The sequence below is a fragment of the Myotis yumanensis genome, unplaced genomic scaffold, assembly GCF_028538775.1.
Source record: "Myotis yumanensis isolate MYYU_CA2020_CCGP unplaced genomic scaffold, mMyoYum1.0.hap1 SCAF_17, whole genome shotgun sequence".
Lineage (NCBI taxonomy): Eukaryota > Metazoa > Chordata > Mammalia > Chiroptera > Vespertilionidae > Myotis > Myotis yumanensis.
Window position 1 is genome coordinate 39,175,285 of NW_027223768.1, and position 21,577 is coordinate 39,196,861.

Sequence of the window (21,577 nt, forward strand, 5' to 3'; positions counted from 1 at the left end):
CCAGTGCAATAGCTAAATGCCCATTATTTTATAAAACATTAAGATTAAAATGATTACTAATAATCTTTAGTCCATGGACGTTTTATTCAAGGCATTGTGCTTCAATGATAGAAATGGGATGCTATTTTACTTAATCGTGGCATTGTAATTACTACCTTACATTTGTATAATATGATTTAGTTTGGAAAAGGCATTTCTGGACATCATCTCCTTTGATTCTGGAAAAGGATCTTGTCATCTAATTCCTCTATTCTTTTTTTCATTGATATTGATGGGAGGGAGTTCAAAATGCTAGGTTTTTAAAGAGTACATCATTGCCAACTTCCTCATACTTTTGATCAGTATTTCTACGATACTTCTGTATTCCTTGCTCAGAACTCAGGCCAATTATGGTTGAGACCCTGACAGGAACATTTCCTGCTGACTAGGAGAAATCAAATAGTTGCCACTTATCATAAGCTTTGAATTTCTCTGGAGTAATGTTTAGTTAACTCCCCCCCCTCCCTGCCCCCAATATAAACTTCAATTAATGGAGCAGGTCTGCAAAAATATCTCAACAAACACAAAAATATGAAAATACTCTGTCTGTCTGTACAGGTTAGAAGAAATGGATGATACGCTTAACTTGCCCAGCGATGGCAGTGATTTTAATAGAAATGTTTGTTCATAGGTCGTCTTGCAGTGGTTTTCACCATATGTCTGTGATATCTCAGAGGCTGCCACAGCAATTGGGGGTAGATTGCATTTTTATGCCCCACCCCACCTTGTGTGTTTTATGCCAGAGATTCTGAACTACCTAAAGATCCTGGAGTAAACTCGATGGGCCCTCACAAATGCCACCATCTGTCTGTGTACAGTGCCCTGCCTGCCCTCCTGCAGTTTTTTCATTCTTCAGAAGTCAGCGCTGACATCAACACTCTGCAGAAGTCTTTTTATTGTCACCTTTTCCTAATCCTTTTTTTTTTTTAGCTAAATGCACCTTTGTGCACCACCCTGTGCTCTCTCTGTTTAACCCCATCTTCTTTTAAAGTGTGTGAGCTCCTTCATGCAGATATTAGAAATTAGTCCTAATATTTCTCTGCCTTTTTAAGTAAATGATGGTGAAATAAACCCGTTTTAAAGTGGCTCAGGTTTATCACTGAGGATTGTACAGTGTTGTAATGTAGTGTTTGCCTCTGCTTGCCTGTAGAAAAGATGAGCCAAGATTTGAGTTTTATTCTAGGTAGCCCCTGCTTTGAACTCTTTTTACTTATTCTCCCTATTTGTCAGTCTGTCACCCTTCTAGTTGTTCTGTTGTTTTCTGGTGTCAGTGTTTATCTACTTTTAACAAAGCACCCCTTTTCTTTTCCTTCCTTTTCAATGATCACATTCTAATTTCTGGGCTGGGAACTCACAGACCTGAACATTATTTACACACACACACACACACACACACACACACACACACACACATATTCCTAAGCTACTGAACGACTGGTCAACTGGTTGCTATGATGCGCACTGACCACCAGGGGGCAGACGCTCAACACAGGAGCTGCCCCCTAGTGGTCAGTGCGCTCCCAAAGCCAACCTCCCGTGGCCCTGACCCCCCGGCTGGTCGGCCCTGATGGCCCCAATCGCTTGCCAGGCCGAGGGACCCCACCTGTGCACAAATTCATGCACCAGGCCCCTAGTTTGTTATAATAAGGTAAACGAAAGGACTGTGAGAGACTCACAAACAGCTCCAGCTTAGCTCACAAACTTTGCAGTAACTTTTTATTATTGCTTTCAAGAGTTTTTACACTTGTTTTTGTTTGCAGCTGGATTTGAGGTAACTGGAACTCTAACTTCCATTTAAGTGGGGTGTAAATCTAAATTTTGCAGATGAGATAATCCAGGTTTTATACTCAGATAACACAGGGCTCTAATGATTGTAATGTTTTATGTACATTTCTTTGAAATGGATACATCAACACCTAGCTATTTTATATATTAATAAAATTATATAGGTTTCAACTGTACAATTCTGTACAAACTGGTAATGTAGAGAATATTTTTATTGTAGAATTCCACACATCATTTAAAATTATTAGTTTCATTTTGGACATTTAAAGATATTCATTCTAGAATCTACTCTCATTGTTTTTGAAAACTATGTAATGGTAATAGTCACCCATTTATTGAGTACTTTGTATGCATCAATCATTGTGCTAGGCACATGATTACCTTACTTCATCCTCACAGTTCTAAAGGCAAGTGTTAATATTATCTGTTTTAAAGATGGCGTAACTAGACTTCGAAATTAAAATCTATAAGCTAGTTAAGCACAGGAGACAGAATCCATATATTAATCTTGAGAACTTACTTTTAAAAAATTATTTTCAACTCTCCAGTGATGGTTTGCCCACTATTCCATTAATGTTTTTATAATGTTTTTATTGTTGACATATAATTCATATACCATATACTTCATCCTTTAGCAGTGATGCACCCAATTGATCTTCAATAGCAGCACCCACACACCACCCAGTCCTAGGCAACCCCTAATCTACTTTCTGTCTGTAGATTTGCCTGTTCTGGACATTTCATAGAAATGGAATCATACAATATGTGGTCTTTTGTGTCTGGCTTCTTTCACTTAACAATGTTTATAATTTCATGGTTCATCGATGTTCATTCCTTTTCATTGCTGAAAATATTCCATTGCATGGATATATAACACACTTTATCCAGTCACCATTTGATGGACATTTGTCTCCAATTTTTGGCTGTTATTAGTAGAGCTGCTATATCCCATTAATATTTGCAACAAACATTTGCAAATATTTTGGAGAGTCAGTGGAAAAATATTAAACTAGGAGTTCTGAAACCTAAGGTCTACTCTAGCTTTGGTAGTAATTCCATATTCACTAAAGGAGATTTGACTAAAATTTCTTTGCCCTACCATAGTCAAAAATTTCATTTTATTTTTTGACTTTTCAAGTGTGGGGCCTCAGACTGAGTCCTGCAGCAGAAGAAACATTAGGTCATTACAACTGTAAGTTCTACACTGCAGCTGGAAATGTAATCCATTTTAACCTTAATTTTTTTTGTGAAGTTACAGTTGGATAATACTTAAAAGTTCAATTTTACATTGCTCCTCTTTTGATGAAAAGGTGCTCTATTATATCAAATGATAGAAATTGTAATAAAAATTTTAAAAACAGCGAACACTGGGTTGTACTAAGTAAATATTTTTATTTATCCTCACTTTTTATTTCTGGCAGGGAAAGCGATAGTCCTAATTTCTTTCATTTGTCACCACAATCTTCTAAATTCATCTTGCTTCCCCTTTTTTTAAAAAAAAAAAAATATTTTTATTGATTTCAGAGAGGAAGGGAGAGGGAGATAGAAACATCAATGATGAGCGAGAATCATTGGTCAGCTGCCTCCTGCGTGCCCCATCTGGGGATGGAGCCCTGACCTTGAACCGTGACCTCTAGGTTCATAGGTCAAAGCTCAACCACTGAGCCAGCGGGTGGGGCCATCTTGCTTTCTCTTTATACATAAAGAGGATGTTTGAGGATTTAAGGAAATGCTAGTTGACCATTTTTATGAATTTAAAAAATTAAATTTATTAGGAGGACAGTGGTTAATAGAATTATATAGGTTTCGACTGCATAATTCCAGTTGACCGTTCTGACATGCATGAAGGCTGGAGCAAACGTCCTATTTCCTTGACCACGCGGGTAAATTCGGTTTTGACTTTGATTGGTGGGCGGGACGGGGAGACCTTCTGGCCCACACCTGATAGCTGATTCGCAACATGCTTATCTACCCAGGAGACAAACTCGTGTTTGACGTTAACAGCTAAGAGAATAGTGTACAGAAACACTCGTACATGTCCCACACCTTCCAAACACTGGCGAGCGGCAGGTCCCCGCGGGAAATCTCACAACCAAGAGAGCGCGCCAGTCGCCGACGCTGGGAGACCTGCGTGTGTGTCGGGGGAAGGAGGTCCCGCTGTCTCCATGGAAACCACCCAGCGGCAGTGCCTGCGAGGCCACCTGCCCCGGAGCGCGAGCGTCCGCGGCTGCCAGTGCCGCAGGCTGCCGTCTGCGCCTGCGCGCGCCACAGGCCTCTTTGTCCCGGATGGAGGACGCTGAGACGCGCCGTTGCCATGGCAGCCGGGTCCCGGCTGCGTAGGTAGCAGGTGCCGGGGTCTCCCTCGCCTCCTTGTCAGAGCTAAGGAAGAGGAGAGAGGAGAGCACCCCTGGCCATCTCTGTGACCTCAGCGTCCGCACCGCACAGGCAGGAGGGGCTGTAAGGGACCAGGGACCGAGGGAAGGACGGTGCGGACTTGTTTATGGGGGAGCGAGTGAACCAGGGGAGCTGCCGGGACAGGTGGGAGAAAGGGGGCGGGAGACCAGGGGCAGAGCCCTCCCGTGGGCTCCGCATCCTCCCGAGTCCCGCGTCCGCGGAGCCTGGCAACGCCTGGCTGTTGGCGGGTCTGTCATTGTTGCGTAGCCTTTCCTCCCCACGGCTCCTCCCTGGGACGGAAAACTCACTCCCCGACATCAGCTCCTTCAGGAAGAGGCCCGGCCGTCGCTGAGTCCCTGGTACCTGGGATACAAGGAAAACGACCCCCTGGTGTTTGTTAGCTGTTATGTATCGTTATGCTTGGGGTGACAGATTATAAGTTTTTTTTCTTTATTTTTATTGTTGACACTATTACAGATGTCCCTATTCATCCCCCCTTTCTTCCCTCCACTCAAACCCCGACCCCCCTCCCTGTGGCCATCACCACTGTTGCCGGTGCCCATGGGTTAAGCACGTGTGTTCTGTGTTGATCCCTTCACCTTCTTCAGTCCTGGGAACCGTCTCCGCAGGACGCAGCAGGAAGAAGGGGCCGGTGGTCTCGGGATGTGACCACGGGGTCGATTTTGCTTAAGTTCTTATTTTATGTTAAAAGGTGTTCTCTTTGACATTCTTTCCATGTTCTTAGAATTTAAACACCCTTGTGTTTAAAAGGAGACGAGATAAGAGTGGAGCCTGTGACTTAGATGAAACTATATTTGTTAAGTTGTGAATCCTGAAAGTTATCAACATTGTGTATATCCCTGGACTCAGACTCAACACTAAAAAGATGGGCAGTCACATTCCCTCGTGGGAGTTAGCAGACACCAGGGAGAAGGAATTACTTTCTGTCTCTTACTTTAGTTCCTGTTAAAGTAGTTCTCGTCCAAGCCAGTTACATGGATTTCTAAGGAGGACAAACATGTAAATTTAAATGTGTGAAACTTACAGGAAATGTGTTGGGCGATTCCGTTGGTGTGAGGAGTATTTTTGTTGGGGCATGTTGACTGTGTATCATATGGCCAGTACCCTGGGAATGAAGATTAAAGGGACTGGAGGGGATTGAATATCCGGTGACGCACTTGAGAAAGGCTTAGTAGGCAACAAGAGTTTATGATTCATGTTCTTTGTTTACTTGGGAACTAGCCATGAATTTTTTAAAGTTATAGGAAAAAAATGGCACTTTTGATTCGATGCAACCTATCAGTTACTTCTCAGAGTCACTTCAACTGTGGCTTTTTTAAGTATGGTATATTAGTATGACGTAATAACACCTAATATGTTTAATTTGTCATCATTTTATTTTTATTTATTATTTTTATGCTATGGTTTGGATTTAAATTTGAGTTTTCACCTGGGTGAGATTCTTTGTAAATAATAAAGCATATTAACGAAAGTCTTTAGACAACCATTTATTTACAAGGTCCACTCTGTTTATTATAAAGTTGAGGGAAAGCATGGGAGAGTTCCATACAAATCTTATTCTAACAATTAGTTATGTAACTTACACATCTTAACATAGTACATTTCAAGATCCCTACTCTGAAAAGAGGGCTGATGGTCCTAAGGCATTTGTGACTGTGAAAAATGGAACTAGGTATGTATTTTGAATCACAATGAGTTTCAGTTTATTCTGCATGACTCATGGCAACCTTATTTCACTTGCTAGGTAAGTAAGCATAACAGTTGATGCGACTTAGTCTGCCTTGCAGGTAGGCAGTGGTGAGTAAACTCGTAAACTCACTCTGCAATACTGACTTGGTTTCTCTAGGTCACCTCAAAGTATTATTGCTCTCAACCTCTGACTTACAAATTATCACAGCTTTACTCTGAGTCCTTTAAGAACGTCCATTTTGTAATCTTAGTTTAAAAGAAAGAAATATCTAGAAGTAATTATAGTCCAACTAATACATTAGAAATAGTTATAATTATCCAGTTGAATAATGGACATTTCAGTTACCCAAGACTAACTTTGTCTTGAGAAGGAAAGGAAACCAATATGAAGAACTAGACAAAGAAAGATGCCATTTAAATGAGACAGACTCCACAGTGTTTTTAAATCTTGAACTTAGTTATTTAGATACCAAGTATTTATTTTATTTTTTGTAATATATATATATATATATATATATATATATATATATATATATATATTTACATTCAGTATTTATTTTGTATCCGTTTCAGGTGTGGTTAGACAACTTTACACAGTGCTCCCTCTGATATTTGCAGCACCCAACTGGCACCATACATAGTCATTACAATATTATGGACTACTTTTCCTATGCTGTACTTTACATCCCCATGACTATCTTGTAACTACTAATCTGCACTTCTCTTTTTCTTTTTCCATGACAGTTTCCCTTTTTTATATTCTGTTTTGCTCAATCCCTCTCCCCTCTCCCCTTTCCCTGCCTCCCATCTCCCCCCTGCCACTGACAGCTGTCATCATGAGTCTGTCTCTGTTTTGGTTGTTAGATACACTTTACCGTGGTGCTATGCATTTGCTTTTAAAATTCTCTTGCTTTTCACGAGTTGGCAGTTATTTGTTCATTTGCATCTTATAGAAAAGGTTAAAAGCAACCTTAAGAGTCATCTAGCTCAACTTTTCTAAAGCTTCGACCTGGAAAACATTCATGCGCGAGTCATCTTCTAGGCATCTCACCTCACTTCAGGACAAGCTTTGAAATGGAATGTCTCTCTTCCACGTACCTAAACCTGCTCCACGTTTCCAGCCCTCGTACTAATTGTACTACTTGACGTGATACAAGTCCACTCCCCTTCACATGGCAGCCTTTTCAATAGTGTTTAACCGGTGCCATCCAGGGCCTGCGTTTCCTTAGACTGTCATCCAAGTGCTCCCCAGAGTCTGCTGCTAAGACACTTTACCTCACAACCTACCTTCTTCCCTTCTCCTCTCTTTGATCCCCTCTCCTGGCTTGCTAGCCCCATGAATGAGTCCCAGCTTGTCTTCTGTTCTTTAAACGGCAGCAGCACAGGAATCGGTACAGGGCTTCCTGTGTTGTTTCTCACCCACAGTCTCAGCCTTGGAGCTCTTTTACGTCTTGGGTATCTCCATTTTTGAACTCATTTTGAACCCAGTGTTCACCAAGCCTATTGCAGTGTTTTTCACGTGTAGTGCTGAAAAGCCCTGCCATGTGTCTGGTGCAGCCAGTGGAAAGATGCCCTCCCACATGCTTCTACTATCATTTGTCGGTGTACAGGAAAGGAAAACAATTTAAATCTCACTTTAGTAAAATTGGTACCAGGACAAGGTGGTCTCAAATGTTTGGGGAGAATAAAGTGAAGCTAATGACTAAAGCAAAGTTCCAATGGGTAATTTATCAATTCAGCCACAATAGCTCTCATGTTACATCTTTACCAATGTGCTGAGGTCTCTTGCATTCTTGACATCCATTCGTTCTACTTCCAAAACGGGTTTTAGGCAACTTATTCTTGGTGGAGGAGCCAGAGAAGCAGGTATGGGAACAGGCTCCCAGGTGCTTGGAGCCCTAACATTAGATTTCTACAGTTTTTTTGAAACTGGGTCTAATATTCTGCGTACATTTAGAGACCATGGTTCTTCTGTTTGAGTCAATAGTGGGAAGTGTGTAGATTATCGCTATATAGTTCTACCTTTGGCTATTTTGTGACAATTAAATCTACATAAATAATTTTCCCTCAACCCTTTTCTTTGTGAAAGATAATATGACATCAAACTGACCCCTCTATATTCCTTCCAGATCTTTCTTTAGTGCATGTTTATGTTCAGTTCCAGGCTTGTCCATGTGTGTTTGTTCTTTCTTGCGCTGTTCTGTTTGCGTGGAATAACTGATGGACTCTCAGACTCAGTAATCAAACCCTGTTCAGCTTTCCATGATATTTGCAATTTAGACTGAGTTAATTGCTTCTTTTATCCCTTCCACAGTCCTTCATATACACCTTTATTACATTTATTTACATTTTTATTTTTCCCTACATTTTTAATTTATGTGTTTTGTTTATGTTTGCCTTCTATACCAGACTGAGTAGGCCAGAGGTCTTGTATAATCTTTATAGGAATACTAGAGGCCCAGTGCACAAAATTCGTGCACAGGTAGGGTCCCTAGCGGCTGCCAGCCAGCTGCTGGCCAGGGCCTTCCTTTGTTACACACTGCCCCCTGGTGGTCAGTGCACATCATAGCAAGTGATTGAACTCCCAGTCTCCTGGTCAAACTCCCGAGGGGACACTTTGCATATTAGGCTTTTATATATATAGATTATAGGTGTGTGCAAAATTGTGCATATATGTGGTATGCTCACACACATATACAGACACATTATAGGTAGAGATTTACATGCTGCTTTTGTTTGAAAAGTTGTACACAAAAAATTAACATGGCTATGCACTGACCTCAATTTGAAGATAACTTTAGCTTAGCTCTTTTAAAAATGAATTTCATTTCATTTCACAAACATTTATTAACTTTCATCTGACATCTCTATTTATTGCCACTGTCTTCTAGTATTAGGCATCAGAGTTTGTTTTTTAACAAAAAAAAAATGCTTTATTTAGAGTTGACAACAGCCTGACTTCTGTGGAAACCAGCATTTACCATAAATGAGAATTAGTTATTACTTAGTTAAAAAGCTCTCAGGTCACAAATTATAGTTATGCCTATAAGTGACTAGATCCTTCTTTAAGAAGGTGGGGAAACTGAGGGTGGGGATTGATATACTTGTGTTCATTTGAACATAAGGAAATGCAGATGAGTGAGACTAAGAAGCTGAGTCATGCGCTGTGAGCACTCTGACGCACAGGCGTTTTAATGCTATCCGGGGAATGTGGAACATCCCTTTCTAAGCCGCGATGGTCTTCTTATCTGCCTCTTAGTCTCCTTGCAAATTCCGGTTTCAGGAGTTGGGGGGAAGTGGTTAGGAGTAGTACACTTGGAAAATGTCTGGCCATTGTAAGTCTACAGGCACATGTTTATTCTGAGCACCCCATGTTTTGTGCGTCTGTGTTAATGAGCTTATCTTCAATATTGGTCTTCAGACCCACATACACCTGAAGTGCACATAGCATAGACCTTATCTCTTTTCGTCTCACAGCATTATTCCCTAACACACAGAAAATGGATGAAAATAAAGATACTGATTCCAAAGAAACTGGAGAATATGAAGATGACTTTGAAAAGGACCTGGAGTGGTTAATTGATGAAAAAGAAGAAAGTGATGTCAACATAATAGAGGTATAAATAAATCGCTAACAGCAACAAAGTGTTTTGTAATTCTTGAAAAGTTTCATATTATCTCATCTAAACCTCACAAAATTTCTTTAATGTACATAGAACAAATGACATCATCCCATCTTATAGATGAGAAGATTGAGGCACGGAGAGATTAAATGTTGTATCTTAAGGCACGGGTAATTAGTGAGAGAACAGGGATTAAGTTAGCACTTAATAAAGCTAAAATTATAATTCTAAGATTGTAATTTATATAATATAAATAATATAATTAATTGCATGAAAAGCAAAAAAATGAGTACAATTCATTTCTAGTTTATATAAATGGGTAAAATCATGGAGATTTAATGTGAATGACAAGTGAAGCAAATCCTCAAAAAACATAGTCTTTTGGCTAATATTTGAAATCTTAAGAGTAAATAAGCTTTGAGCAACAAAGAAAAGACATGTGAATGAGCTGTTCAGGGAATTAATATAGAAAAATATAAAGGGTCTATTACTTTTTTTCTCTAGAAAATCTAGAGGTAAAAATTGATCTGGGATTTGGGTTCTGCAGAAAATGGCAATAATAATCTCAAGGGATTCTAAGAACCTCAAAATAATTAGGACTTGACCAATGGCAGTAACTTTTAATAGTCTTGGGGAAAAAGATACTTTTTTTGAAGAATACAAATATTATAAAAAGAAAACATTAAAAATATATACTTCTGAAAATGTAAAGGGAGGAAGATTTTATAGAGGGTGGAATATTAAAATAATATTTATAGTTCTCATGCATTGGCATAAAATACTTTAAATATCAGTATAGCACTCAATACCATCAAATACAGATTTAGAGTTAAAATTTCCTGACTGCTGTTGTCCATGCATTTCCCCTGGGGTGCTCACAAATGTGAGTTAGAATATTATGAGCAAAAAGCGAGCAGGAAGCACATGTATTTTTCCATTTCTAAAACAAATTACATGAATCTGAAAATCCATTTCTGGTTTTTTTACATATAAATAGACAAAGTGTCTCCATTTTTGCTGAAAAGAGAACCTCATATATATTTTTTTTTAGATGGCTTGTGGGAATGAAGAGAGCATTAGCAAAGAGTTGAAAGAGAATGAAACAGAAGCTGAACACATGGGACAGCTTCCTGATCCTGACACATCCTCGAGGGATGAGGCTTCACCAAGAAGAAATGACTTCATTTCCGTACCGAGTAGTCAGTCTTTGGAACCCATGTCGGATTCAGACAGTGAAAACTCCTTCCAGGAATCCAAACTGGAAAGCCAGAAAGACGTGGAGGAGGACGAGGATGAGGAAGTGAGGAGATACATTATGGAGAAAATTATACAAGCCAACAAGATTCTACAGAATCAAGAACCTGTGAATGACAAGAGGGAGCGGAAACTGAAGTTCAAGGACAAATTAGTGGATCTCGAAGTTCCTCCACTGGAAGACACTGACGACTACAAACGTTTTGAAAATGAGAGTAATGTGTCTGGGAAACTGTCGCAGTTACATATTTCCAATGAACTTGGACAGGAAGTGCTCCTGTCGCTCCCTGGCGGGAGCTATGAGGAGAACAAGGACAGGAAGGTACTGGTCGAGAGAGACGGGAAGTTTGAACTTATGAATCTGCAAGACATTGAGAGTCAGGGGTTCTTGCCCCCCATTAGCAATGTCAACAGTTCAGAACATGACGCTCAGCAGTCATCAGCCAGGTCCTCCAGCTCAGCTGTCAGTGTTGTCAAGAAGGAAGAGCCTGCAGCAAAGACCCAGGGCTCATCCACAGAGGAGCCCGTGGCTTTCCCCCCTCAGCCGCCGCCCAACCCCAAGGCTCGGCCAAGCTCCGCTGCCAACTCAGAGCCCAGCAAGGGGAACGGGAAGTCTAATCACAGGATACAGTCTGCCAATGTCTCTCCAGTGACCTCCACGTATTGTCTTTCTCCACGACAGAAGGAACTGCAAAAGCGGCTGGAGCAGAGGAGAGAGAAGCTGAAGAGGGAGGTGAGAGCGCATGGGCACCGGGTGGAGAGGAGAGTCTGTTTTCATATTTCACAGGAGCAGCAGCAATGGAAACGGTCCTTCACCAAAGTATTTCTTCCAAGTGTTGGGCGTATTTGCCTGGTTGCTTTGTTTTCCTGTCGGAAGATGAAGGGTTGAGTGTTCAGAATGTCTATGGACGGGATGAACACCATGACTACCTTGGTCCTTCGTGTAAGGCTCCCAAAGCCCAGTAAAGAACACCTGGGTTGGAGCGGGGGTCGAGCTCAGTGGGGACTTCATCTGATCCTTTCATTGTAAAGGTGAGGCTCAGAGAGGCCAGGTGACTGCTGAAAGGAACCTGGATGTGAGACGGGTGAGAATCAGATGTCAGGTGGGAATGTGCAGGCAAGCTGTGCTGAGGTTTAGGAGGCAACAGGTAGAATTGGATTATAATTCTGTGGCGCGTGTGTGTTTCACGTATCGTGTATGCCTATAATCCCTTGAGTTCAGGGATTTTAGTTTCAAATTAAGAGTAGAACTAATAACCTTAGTGAAATATCTCCAGAATGCCTTATGGAATCCAAAATTATTATGTTGGGGTATTTTTTTGCTCTTAAAATAAAAGTCTTTCATAATTGAAAACTCCAGGTACCAAAACTGGTACGTTTTCTTGAAATGACTTGAATGCCCCAAATTCTCTGTTTTACTGGATAAGTAATGGTGTTAAGCTGAACCACACAACATGTCTAATGTAAATACCAAACCTCAGCAGAATCACGGGCTAATAGGGTGTTACAGTTAGAGGAAAGCTTAACGATCATGTTGCAGATCAGAAAACTATAGGGTAGAAAGTTTAAGTAACTTGACCGAAGTCATTCAACTTGTTTGCAGCAAAGTTGGAGTGAAAAATCCCAGTTTTCTTGGCATCCATTGAGAAATAGTATATTTTCCATTTAGGCAGGAAACTACCAGGGGAATCTCTGCATTTATCAGGAACTCACATTCACAGAAAAAGTGGAAAACAGAGTCAGCAAGAACATGGAGCCCATAGCCCACTCAGGCGGAGTCTGAAAGGATGCAGACTCAGTGTTTTCTGGCTCAGCCACTGGGATCTAAACGCTAACAGTCAGGCTCGGCTTACTTGGATCAGATACATAACAATACTTGAAGGCTCTGTTAACTTTATGACAATACAAAAGTACCTGTTGAGAGTAACTGGACGCACACAGCCATGCATATGTGTGGGCGTATTTCTGTAAAAGTGATGGAGGAGGTTTTACACCATTTCAGTATCTCTCACCAGTGAACTAAGGGTAACTGTGACTGGTGTGGCTGGTAGATTGTTCTGTTTGTTCTGTTTGCATTTGATCCTCTTTTCTGGGCGTAACACACACTGTTGTTCCCTCTTGTCAAAGATCCGAAGAGCTGTTCCCCTTCCCTCGTACTTGCTGAAGGCATGGGCTTTATAATCTAAGGCTTTAAAAATATTATTTAGCTTCTTTCACAGCTTTATTTTTTATGCCTGACAAAATATTGCTGGGCTGGCTGCTGTACTCTGGCTCTCTGCTAAGGGAGCCATTTCCCCGTTCTCCCTGGCAGCTCTGTTAGCTGGGCTCTGGCTGATGTCGTCTGTGTAAGTGTCTAAAGGTTCCTTCTGGAAAGATAATTGTCCTACCATACTGTCCGTGTCCATGCAAGGCATCCAACGTCCTTTTTTTTTTTTTTTTTCGTAAAAAGGAACTATATATAATGTAAGCTCCATTAGGGTTTAGAAAATAGTAGACAGGCATGTTAAAAGGTATTTTATGCTGTTAAGGGGGTAGAATTTTGCCTTTCCTTCCTATATTGTGTTCCATTCAAAGGAATTAGAAGGACTTTCTCTGTTGTCAAAGCGTAAGGAAAGGGTTCTGAATTCCATTCTTTGAGAAAATGTAAGCAGGGATTGTGTCGTTCAGTTCATTTCAGTGATGACTTTAGTGTTGGGAGAGACTGGAGACCTGTGAAGGCAGCTCATGTTAGAGGTGAGAACAGTGCGTACGCGGCAGGGTGAGTGCCCCCAGGTTGAGCTCGCTGCTGTTCCCACCACCGCGCAGTGCGGCTCCCACGCGCTGCTTCATCGCTGTCTGTAACTGGGTCCATGAAGTACCTCCCTTCAGGTTTAAGTCACTCCCTTTTAGAATATTAGCTGGATAATTCAGGTTTAAAAATTCATTTTGTTCTTGCATTTAACTAATTATCTAAATATTTTTCCTGATAGCAAAGTGTTAATTTATGAATATATGCTAGCTGAAAATATGTTTAAACATAATAATAAAAATTCCAAACATATCTAAAGGTGCAATTAACCCTCTGTTCTCATCCGGATTCAGAAATCGCTGAGATTTTGGCGTATTTGCTTCATCTCCTTCGTGGGCTAAGGAATTTTCAGAGCAGGTCCTAGACAGCACATGGTGGCTCACTTGCACCCTTCAAAGTACATCTCTGTGCAACCACAATGCCATTTATTACAGTGAACAAATGTAACAATAATAGAAAAGCATTTAGAACATCTTTCTGCTTTTACGGACATCATGCGGTGCTTCTGTGGCTTAGCTGCATTTAAGACCAAAATTAAAGTAGGAAGTGGAGGAGAGATTCAAGGAATTCCTGGACAGTATGTATTATACACCCATAAAATTATAGCCTTTGTCTCTACATTTGATTTATCTTTAAAAATCTTTATTCTCTTCCTAAGCAAATTAGAGGCATTATTATTATTATTATTATTATTATTTTTTTTAAGAACACCTAGCTTTTCGATGAAAAGTTTTAGAGGCAGGGAGTTCTAACTTCAGATCTCAAAATATCTCTCTCTACTCTAGGGACTCACCTACGATTTTTAAATCTTTTATTAATGCCCTTTGATGTTCTTTCCCCCAGGAAGAACTACGGAAAATAGAAGAAGAGAAAGAAAAGAAAAAGGAGAACGACATAGTATTTAAAGCGTGGTTGCAAAGGAAAAGAGAGCAGGTTGTAGAAATGAGGAGAATTCAGCGAGCAAAGGAAATTGAAGACATGAGCAGTAGAGTAAGTAAAACTTCTATGAAAATTAATTTCGTACAGAGATGGAGGTGGGATTTGTTTACGGAAGGGCATCAGAATGTCAGACTAAGAACATCTGCGAGTAGAGAGACTGGTCCAGGAACCACCCTCGCAAAAGATGCATCAGGCGCCTCCTAAGAAACTGCAAAAATCCAGTGACTCCTATTTCATTTAAACTGTCCTAGCACCAAATAGGGAAAGCTACCAATTTTTTAGACAGTGTGACTTTTATATTCAAATAGGGCAAAGATGGGGTGCACACACAAAATACCCCAACACCTGCATTAAGAAGTGTGCTTTCAAGTGTTTTTATTTTTACCAACATGATAGGTAGAAAATGTTGTTGCATTGCAGTGTTATTTTCAGCAAGACTGATCACCTCTGAGCTGTTTGGATATTCTTTTCATAGAAAAATTCTTTGTCAACCTTTCTGTTAGGAAATCTTCTTTGAGAAATCTACTGCATTACTTTTTCCCTTTGGTTTTCATATTTTGTTTTGTAATGCAGAAATGTTTGGTTTTATATGGTTGTATTTATAAAAACATAAAAACGAATCCTGGAAATATTAAAACATAATCTAGTAAAGCACAATATAAAACCCTACATTCAGTCTCGGAGAACATTTTGTCTATTCTATCTTCAACTTACATCCCGAGTCCCACCATCTTCATCTAAACCACCACTGCATGTTGCCTGACCCGCTGCAAAAGCCTGGTAACTGCTCCTCCTTCTTCCACCTTGCCCCCAACTCCATTCCGTCTCCAGTACAGCAGCCAGGGTGAGCCTCTGAAATGCGGAGTAGATTGCGTCACGTACGCTCAGAAACCTCCAATGGCTCCTCATCTCCAAATAAAGTCCCAAGTGCCTACCACCGCCTACAAGGTTGTACACTGTCGGATCCCTGTTATTCTGACTTCGCCTCCTTCCACTTGCCAGCCCCTTTGTGACAGCTTGATTTTGACTTTGCTTTTTATTGAACATGCAAAACAGCCCCTTGTCAGGTCCTTTGCTGTGTTACCAATGCTTGGAAGACTCTGTCCAGATGTCTCCAAACTCGCTCCCTCACTTTCTCTCTAAATACCCTCCTTTCTCCTCACCTTCCCATTATTAGTTTCTCTCCTTACCACGCTTTTCGTTGAATCTGATATACCAGTCGATCGATCAATCAATCATCTATTCAGTGAATTCAGTGCGGAATTTTCTGACGGCGGGGAGTCACTGTTGCTGATCCAAATGTGATATGTTTGTTTTGGATATGAGGAGTGCAGGTCATGGGTTGGCATTACTATGATGCCTGGTCATCTATTCTTATCTGCTCGTCTAGAACAACACTTCCAGTGTGGCTTTCTGAGCTGATGGAAACGCCCTGCACCTGTGCTGGCGATCAAGCCACAGTGTGGCTGTGAAGCCCTGTAAATAGAGCTAATGTGACCAAGATGCTGAGTGTGTAATTTTCTCTGTCAGTAGTCACATGTGACTAGTGGCTACTGCATTGTACAGTATCGGCCTAGGATGTATGTGAGAGCTGACCAGGTTTTTTCATTGATGCAAATGGGTTGGCATTTCATTGATGTGACCCGTAGATATTCTATATAATAGATAACAGTAAATATCCATTGAATGAATAAATGGACAGAGATACCCATCGATCCTGTTGGTTCCTGAATTCCTGACTCTTCTGGTCCATAATTCCAGATGAACACTTTCTGTCATCTGCAGCCACTCTGCGATTTCTAGGTGTTCAGCGTTATCCTTTAGGTCCATGAGTCCTCTTCACCAGGTTCAGCGTCGTACACGAAAGACCCTAGGTCACATGCATTTCATAACTGAGACCAGAATGCTTTGCCATGTGGATCGCAAGTAAAGGAAAATGCAAGGTGTAGGAGAAGGTCTCCATCATGGGCTCATATTTGGGGGAAGTATTAAATGAGTGTTCTAGTCAGGCATCCATCCCAAGGCCCCAGATCCGTCCCTTTGCTCTCTTTCTTCTCCCAAATAAGCTCTTTCAAAACAATGGGCTACTCCCACTAGCTGCTGCTTATGACAAAGCTTCATGGCTGTTACCCTTATGAGACATTCTACAGCTGCAAATGCTAAAGCCACTCTCCATAAGAGTAGTTACAGCTTTGGAGGTAGGCTGGGCAGCTAGACGTTCTCAAAGCTAAAAATCAAAGCTGGGATCTCGTGAAGTTCCATGGTGGCGGCAGATGAAGTAGAAGCTACACTGACACTCTCCCAGGACCAAACTGGAATTACAACTAAAATATAGAAAAACCATCCTGAATAATCAAATGAAGACCAGCTGGAGAGAGCCTGATAACCAAGGATGTAAAGTGGAGACCACATACAGACTGGTAGGAAGTTAGAATTGCCTGGAGGCTGCCCGGGCAGCAGCTGAAGTTCCGGAGGGATAGCTCAGCTATGGGGGCTTCCCACTGACAACTCTGGGGTCTGAACCCCAAAGTTAGCATCTAAAGAAAGGCTGAATAACATAAGTGTTGGATCTTTGGTTTTCAGACTGTATTCCACGGACATTCTTCAGATTGCTACAAAGACCTCAACTCTACTCACACTGCCTTTCTCCAACTGTTTTATTTGTTTGTGCAAAATTATTTTTTCTTGTCAAAGGGCTCAACTTTGCAAGTCGCTATGTTTAGACCTTTATTTATTGATGACAGTCGTCCCCCAGTACCTGTGTGGGATTGATCCCTGAGTCCCTCTGCGATACCAAAATCCCTGGATGCTCAAGGCCCTTATATAAAGGGTGTAGTATTCGCATATAACCTACATAATCCTCTCGTACACTTTATTTTTTTTATTTTTTATTTTTTTAAAAATATATTTTATTGATTTTTTCTAGAGAGTAAGGGAGAGGGATAGAGAGTTAGAAACATCGATGAGAGAGAAACATCGATCAGCTGCCTTCTGCACACTCCCTACTGGGGATGTGCCCGCAACCAAGGTACATGCCCTTGACCGGAATTGAACCTGGGACCCTTGAGTCAGCAGGCTGACGCTCTATCCACTGAGCCAAACCGGCCAGGGCCTCTCGTACACTTTAAATCATCTCTAGGTTACTTATAACACCTAATAGAATGTAAATGATATGCAAATAGCTGTTATACTGTATTGTTTTCTTTCTTTTCTTCTATGTATACATGTATTTTTTGTTGAGAGAACATTGGTTAATAACATTTTATAAGTTTCAGGTATGCAGGATTATAATTCCATGTCTGTGTACACTGTAGTGTGCTCACCAGTTATCACCACACAATTGACCCCTTCTCCCATTTTGCTCTCTTCCCACTGCCTTCCCCTCTGTTACCATCTATATATTTTCTGTACCTAACATTGTTTTATTTTGTTTCGTTTGTTCATTTGTTTCTTTTTGTTTTATATTCCCCATAAAAATGATTGAAATCACGGTTTTTTTGTCCCTTTCCATCTGACTTATTGCACTTAGCATAGTACATTTGAGACCCATCCATGTTGTCATAAATGGCAATATGTCATCTTTTTTTATGGCTAGTACACCATTGTACATAAATGCCACATCTTTTTTAACCCTTCACCTACCACAGCTGAGGTTGTTTCCAGGTTGGCTGTTGTAAATGATGCTGCAATAAACATGGGAGGGCCATGCTCACTAAGACTTTGAAAGAAGTCACATGGCAGTGAATTCAGTGCGGAATTTTCTGACGGGGGGGAGTCACTGTTGCTGATTCAAATGTGATATGTTTGGTTTGGATATGAGGAGTGCGGGTCATGGGTTGGCATTACTATGAAAAATTTATGAGTGGGACCTATTCTTATAGGGTCCCGTAGGCAGGGTCTCAGAAAGTAGTTGTGGTTTATTCAAATTAAGCAAAGCTTGTTTTCGTAACTAGCAGGAAAACAGAGACCCACAACAAGCTTTTCGATTGTGGCTTAAAAAGAAGCACGAAGAGCAGCTGAAAGAAAAAAAGACAGAAGAACTACGAAAGCAGGAGGAATGCTTGTTCTTCCTCCAGGGGACAGAAGGCCGTGAACGGGCCTTTAAACAGTAAGTCAGAGGCAGAGCGCGCCCCTCCCTCACGGTCGTTTTAGAAAGTTACATACGGATAAAGCCTGGAGGGAAAAATAAGCCAAATATTGGATCTTTGACATTGCATCCTATTCACTTTTAAATCCACTTTAATAAATGTGTGAGATTCTTTGATTCCACATTTGGCACAATATTGATACCATTCTTTCAAGATAGTTTTCAACACTAAAGTTGTTTCTTATGGCACCAGGGTGGTAGCCTTTGAGAGCCCACCATTCATTCATATATCCATCTGTTTGTTCATTTCTTAGAGGAATGGGCCAAAGATTGATTACAGCTTCTCCTACCTAGTCCTCAGAAAAACTGAATAGTTACATTTACCTAGAACTATTTTTCTGTAAAGAAAGGCAGTCAGACTGAGGAGACCAAATGAGAGGAGATTTGGGTACATATTTTGGTGGCTGGTTCCGAGGCTTATAATTTTGCCAGCAAGCCTGTGGGAGTCCTATTGTTTGAAGTTACTTTCATTTCTGTTTTCATTTGTTTTTTTTGTATTTCTCTTTTTTTCTTTGTCTTCCTTTTTAAAAAATATATAACCCTTTATAATAGAAGCAGTAAATATTCATTGTGGAAATGGAGGGGGAAAACATTGCATTCTCATCACTCAGAAATCACTATTGTTAGGACCTTAGTGCATATATTCTAGATGTTTCTCTGTATTTATAATTTAAAAATAGAAATTGAGATCATACTTACAAACTGTTCTCAATTGGCTTATTTTCATTAATGATCTCATCTACCTCCAGCCCGTAGCCATTTTTTCCCAGTTGGCCCCCAAAATGGCTACAGTTTAATTTGCTCAAACTAGTATCCAATTCAGGACCACACTGCATTGGGTTATGACGTTTCTTTCTTTCTTTATTTTTTCCTTAAGTGTCTTTTTCTAATACAATTTTAAAGTTTAGATTTAGTTCTTTAAAATATCACACACACACACACACCACATACATACTTACATACTAGATATGTGTGTATACAATTATTTTTTATGTTATTTTACCTAAGCAAGATTTATAGACTTAAATTTGTTAGAATGTGGACTCTCCATTTTTTTATGTTTTTTATGCTTGGGCTTATTTTTCTGCTTTAAGGAAGAACTAGTTTATGCAATGAAAATCAAGAGCTCTATAATTTTCTACCAAGAAAAGCAATGCAACATTGATGCATGCTGGGATTCTCAGCCTGGTTAAGAAAGGTTTTAGCATGCAACTAGTTATAAAAAATGAGTTATTTGGAATCTATCACATACTTATTTATGTATAAAGCCATATTTTTTTAAAAAGGATAGGACCCATATCACATATAAAACTGTTTATTACTAAAAAATGTTATGTTTGCAATTTCATTGTAAGACAAACTTAATTCAAACATTCAATACCAGATATAACTGTTTTCTTGTGTGGGCCTAGGGCATAAGCCTGAAATTTTTCAGTTAATACTTTTGTGTTGTGACTGCAGCGTTTCGGTGTAAAGACATTCAGTTTCTTTTAATTGGCTATAGCAGTAACTTTGTAGCATGAAGCATACATGCTGGTTACACCAGACCTGATCATGTCTGTTCCTGCAGGTGGCTACGAAGGAAGCGGGTCGAAAAACTAGTGGAGCAACAAGCTGTCAAGGAAAGGACTAGACAGTTCCGACTGGAAGCAAAGCGTTCCAAACAGTTTCAGCCATATATGTCCGAAGCCAAATCCTTCCGTTTTACTGACCATTACAACTGAAGGTTTCTATTAAATACTTCATTTTGAAGCCACAATCCTCAGAATTTTGGATATTATTTTTGTATGCCCCTGTGCTTTGGTTATACTCTGAATTATGGAAATGGTACATCTTTTTGGTGATGTTGACAGTGATTGATCCTTTCTTTTTTACACTAGAACAAAATAAATTTCTTCTCTTGATGTGTGGGAATGTGTTATATCCTTCCTTAGGCCATGCAACAAATTGAACAATGAACAAATTCTGCATTCTTTATTCCCTTACTTCTAAATTGTTTTAACGTTTCTAACAGGAAAGAACCACAAGAAAGGCACATTTCTATTCTTAGTTCTTATTATCATGAAAAAATTGCAATAGGACATTTCATAAGGCAGGAGGAGTTACCTCTTGAACAAGCCTGGCTCAAGGCCTTATACAAAGTCTTATTTATATCAACTTTAACCTTGACTAGCTGTGGCAATAAGCAGTAGGGTAGGCCGACTTCTTTAAAACAAAGTGATAATTATGCATAATACTGTTTTAGGTATGTTACAAAATTAGCCAGCTCTTAGTTTATAATGTGCCTGGTATTGTAAATGCTTTACATAAATAATTTAGTATAATGTTGGTAACAACCCTATTAGTCTCGTTTTGCCCATGAGGCCAGCAGTGTTAGGTTCACAGTGTTTGAGGAACTGCCATACTGTCTTCAGTAGTGTTTGTACCATTTTGTATTCCCATCAGCAATGCACAAAACTTCCAATTTTTTCACATTTTTGCGTTATTTTGCTTTTCTGATAATAGCCATCCTAATGGGTATGAAGTACTCAATTTACATTTCCCTAATGATCGGTGATACTGAGCATCTTTTGATGCACTTATAGGCCAGTGATGGCGAACCTTTTGAGCTCGGCGTGTCAGCATTTTAAAAAACCCTAACTTAACTCTGGTGCCGTGTCACATATAGAAATTTTTTGATATTTGCAACCATAGTAAAACAAAGACTTATGTTTTTGATATTTATTTTATATATTTAAATGCCATTTAACAAAGAAAAATCAACCAAAAAAAATGAGTTCGCGTGTCACCTCTGATGTTGAGTGTTTCCCTCCACGTCCCCGTGGGTTCAGGACCTGGAAGTGGAGCCGCACACAAATGAAAGAGAAAAGACAAGAGATAATTGGAAATATTGGGGGG

General features: G+C 40.1%; 1 protein-coding gene across 4 annotated transcripts; it reads left to right on the forward strand.

Moving 5' to 3' along the window:
* The first annotated feature begins 4,146 nt into the window (after positions 1-4,146).
* CCDC181 (coiled-coil domain containing 181) lies at positions 4,147-20,947 on the forward strand. 4 transcript variants are annotated; one of them, XM_070397354.1, is made up of 6 exons: positions 4,147-4,310; positions 9,406-9,545; positions 10,603-11,538; positions 14,437-14,583; positions 18,489-18,640; positions 20,250-20,947. In XM_070397354.1, the coding sequence occupies exons 2-6, from the start codon at positions 9,429-9,431 to the stop codon at positions 20,401-20,403; spliced, it is 1,506 nt and encodes a 501-aa protein (XP_070253455.1). In that variant the 5' UTR covers positions 4,147-4,310; positions 9,406-9,428; the 3' UTR covers positions 20,404-20,947. The 4 variants fall into 4 exon arrangements, with proteins under 4 accessions (XP_070253455.1, XP_070253452.1, XP_070253453.1 ...); XM_070397351.1 differs by having other exon boundaries at positions 18,486-18,640; positions 20,250-20,943; XM_070397352.1 differs by having other exon boundaries at positions 4,147-4,281; positions 18,486-18,640; positions 20,250-20,943.
* The last annotated feature ends 630 nt before the right edge of the window (positions 20,948-21,577 follow it).

Excerpts from the sequence above, each read along its gene's own strand:
- CCDC181 (XM_070397351.1), top strand. The coding sequence starts at position 9,429 with ATGGATGAAAATAAAGATACTGATTCCAAAGAAACTGGAGAATATGAA. Across the intron at positions 9,546-10,602 it reads GTGATGTCAACATAATAGAG|ATGGCTTGTGGGAATGAAGA; the intron begins GTATAAATAAAT and ends ATTTTTTTTTAG. Across the intron at positions 18,641-20,249 it reads CGTGAACGGGCCTTTAAACA|GTGGCTACGAAGGAAGCGGG; the intron begins GTAAGTCAGAGG and ends CTGTTCCTGCAG.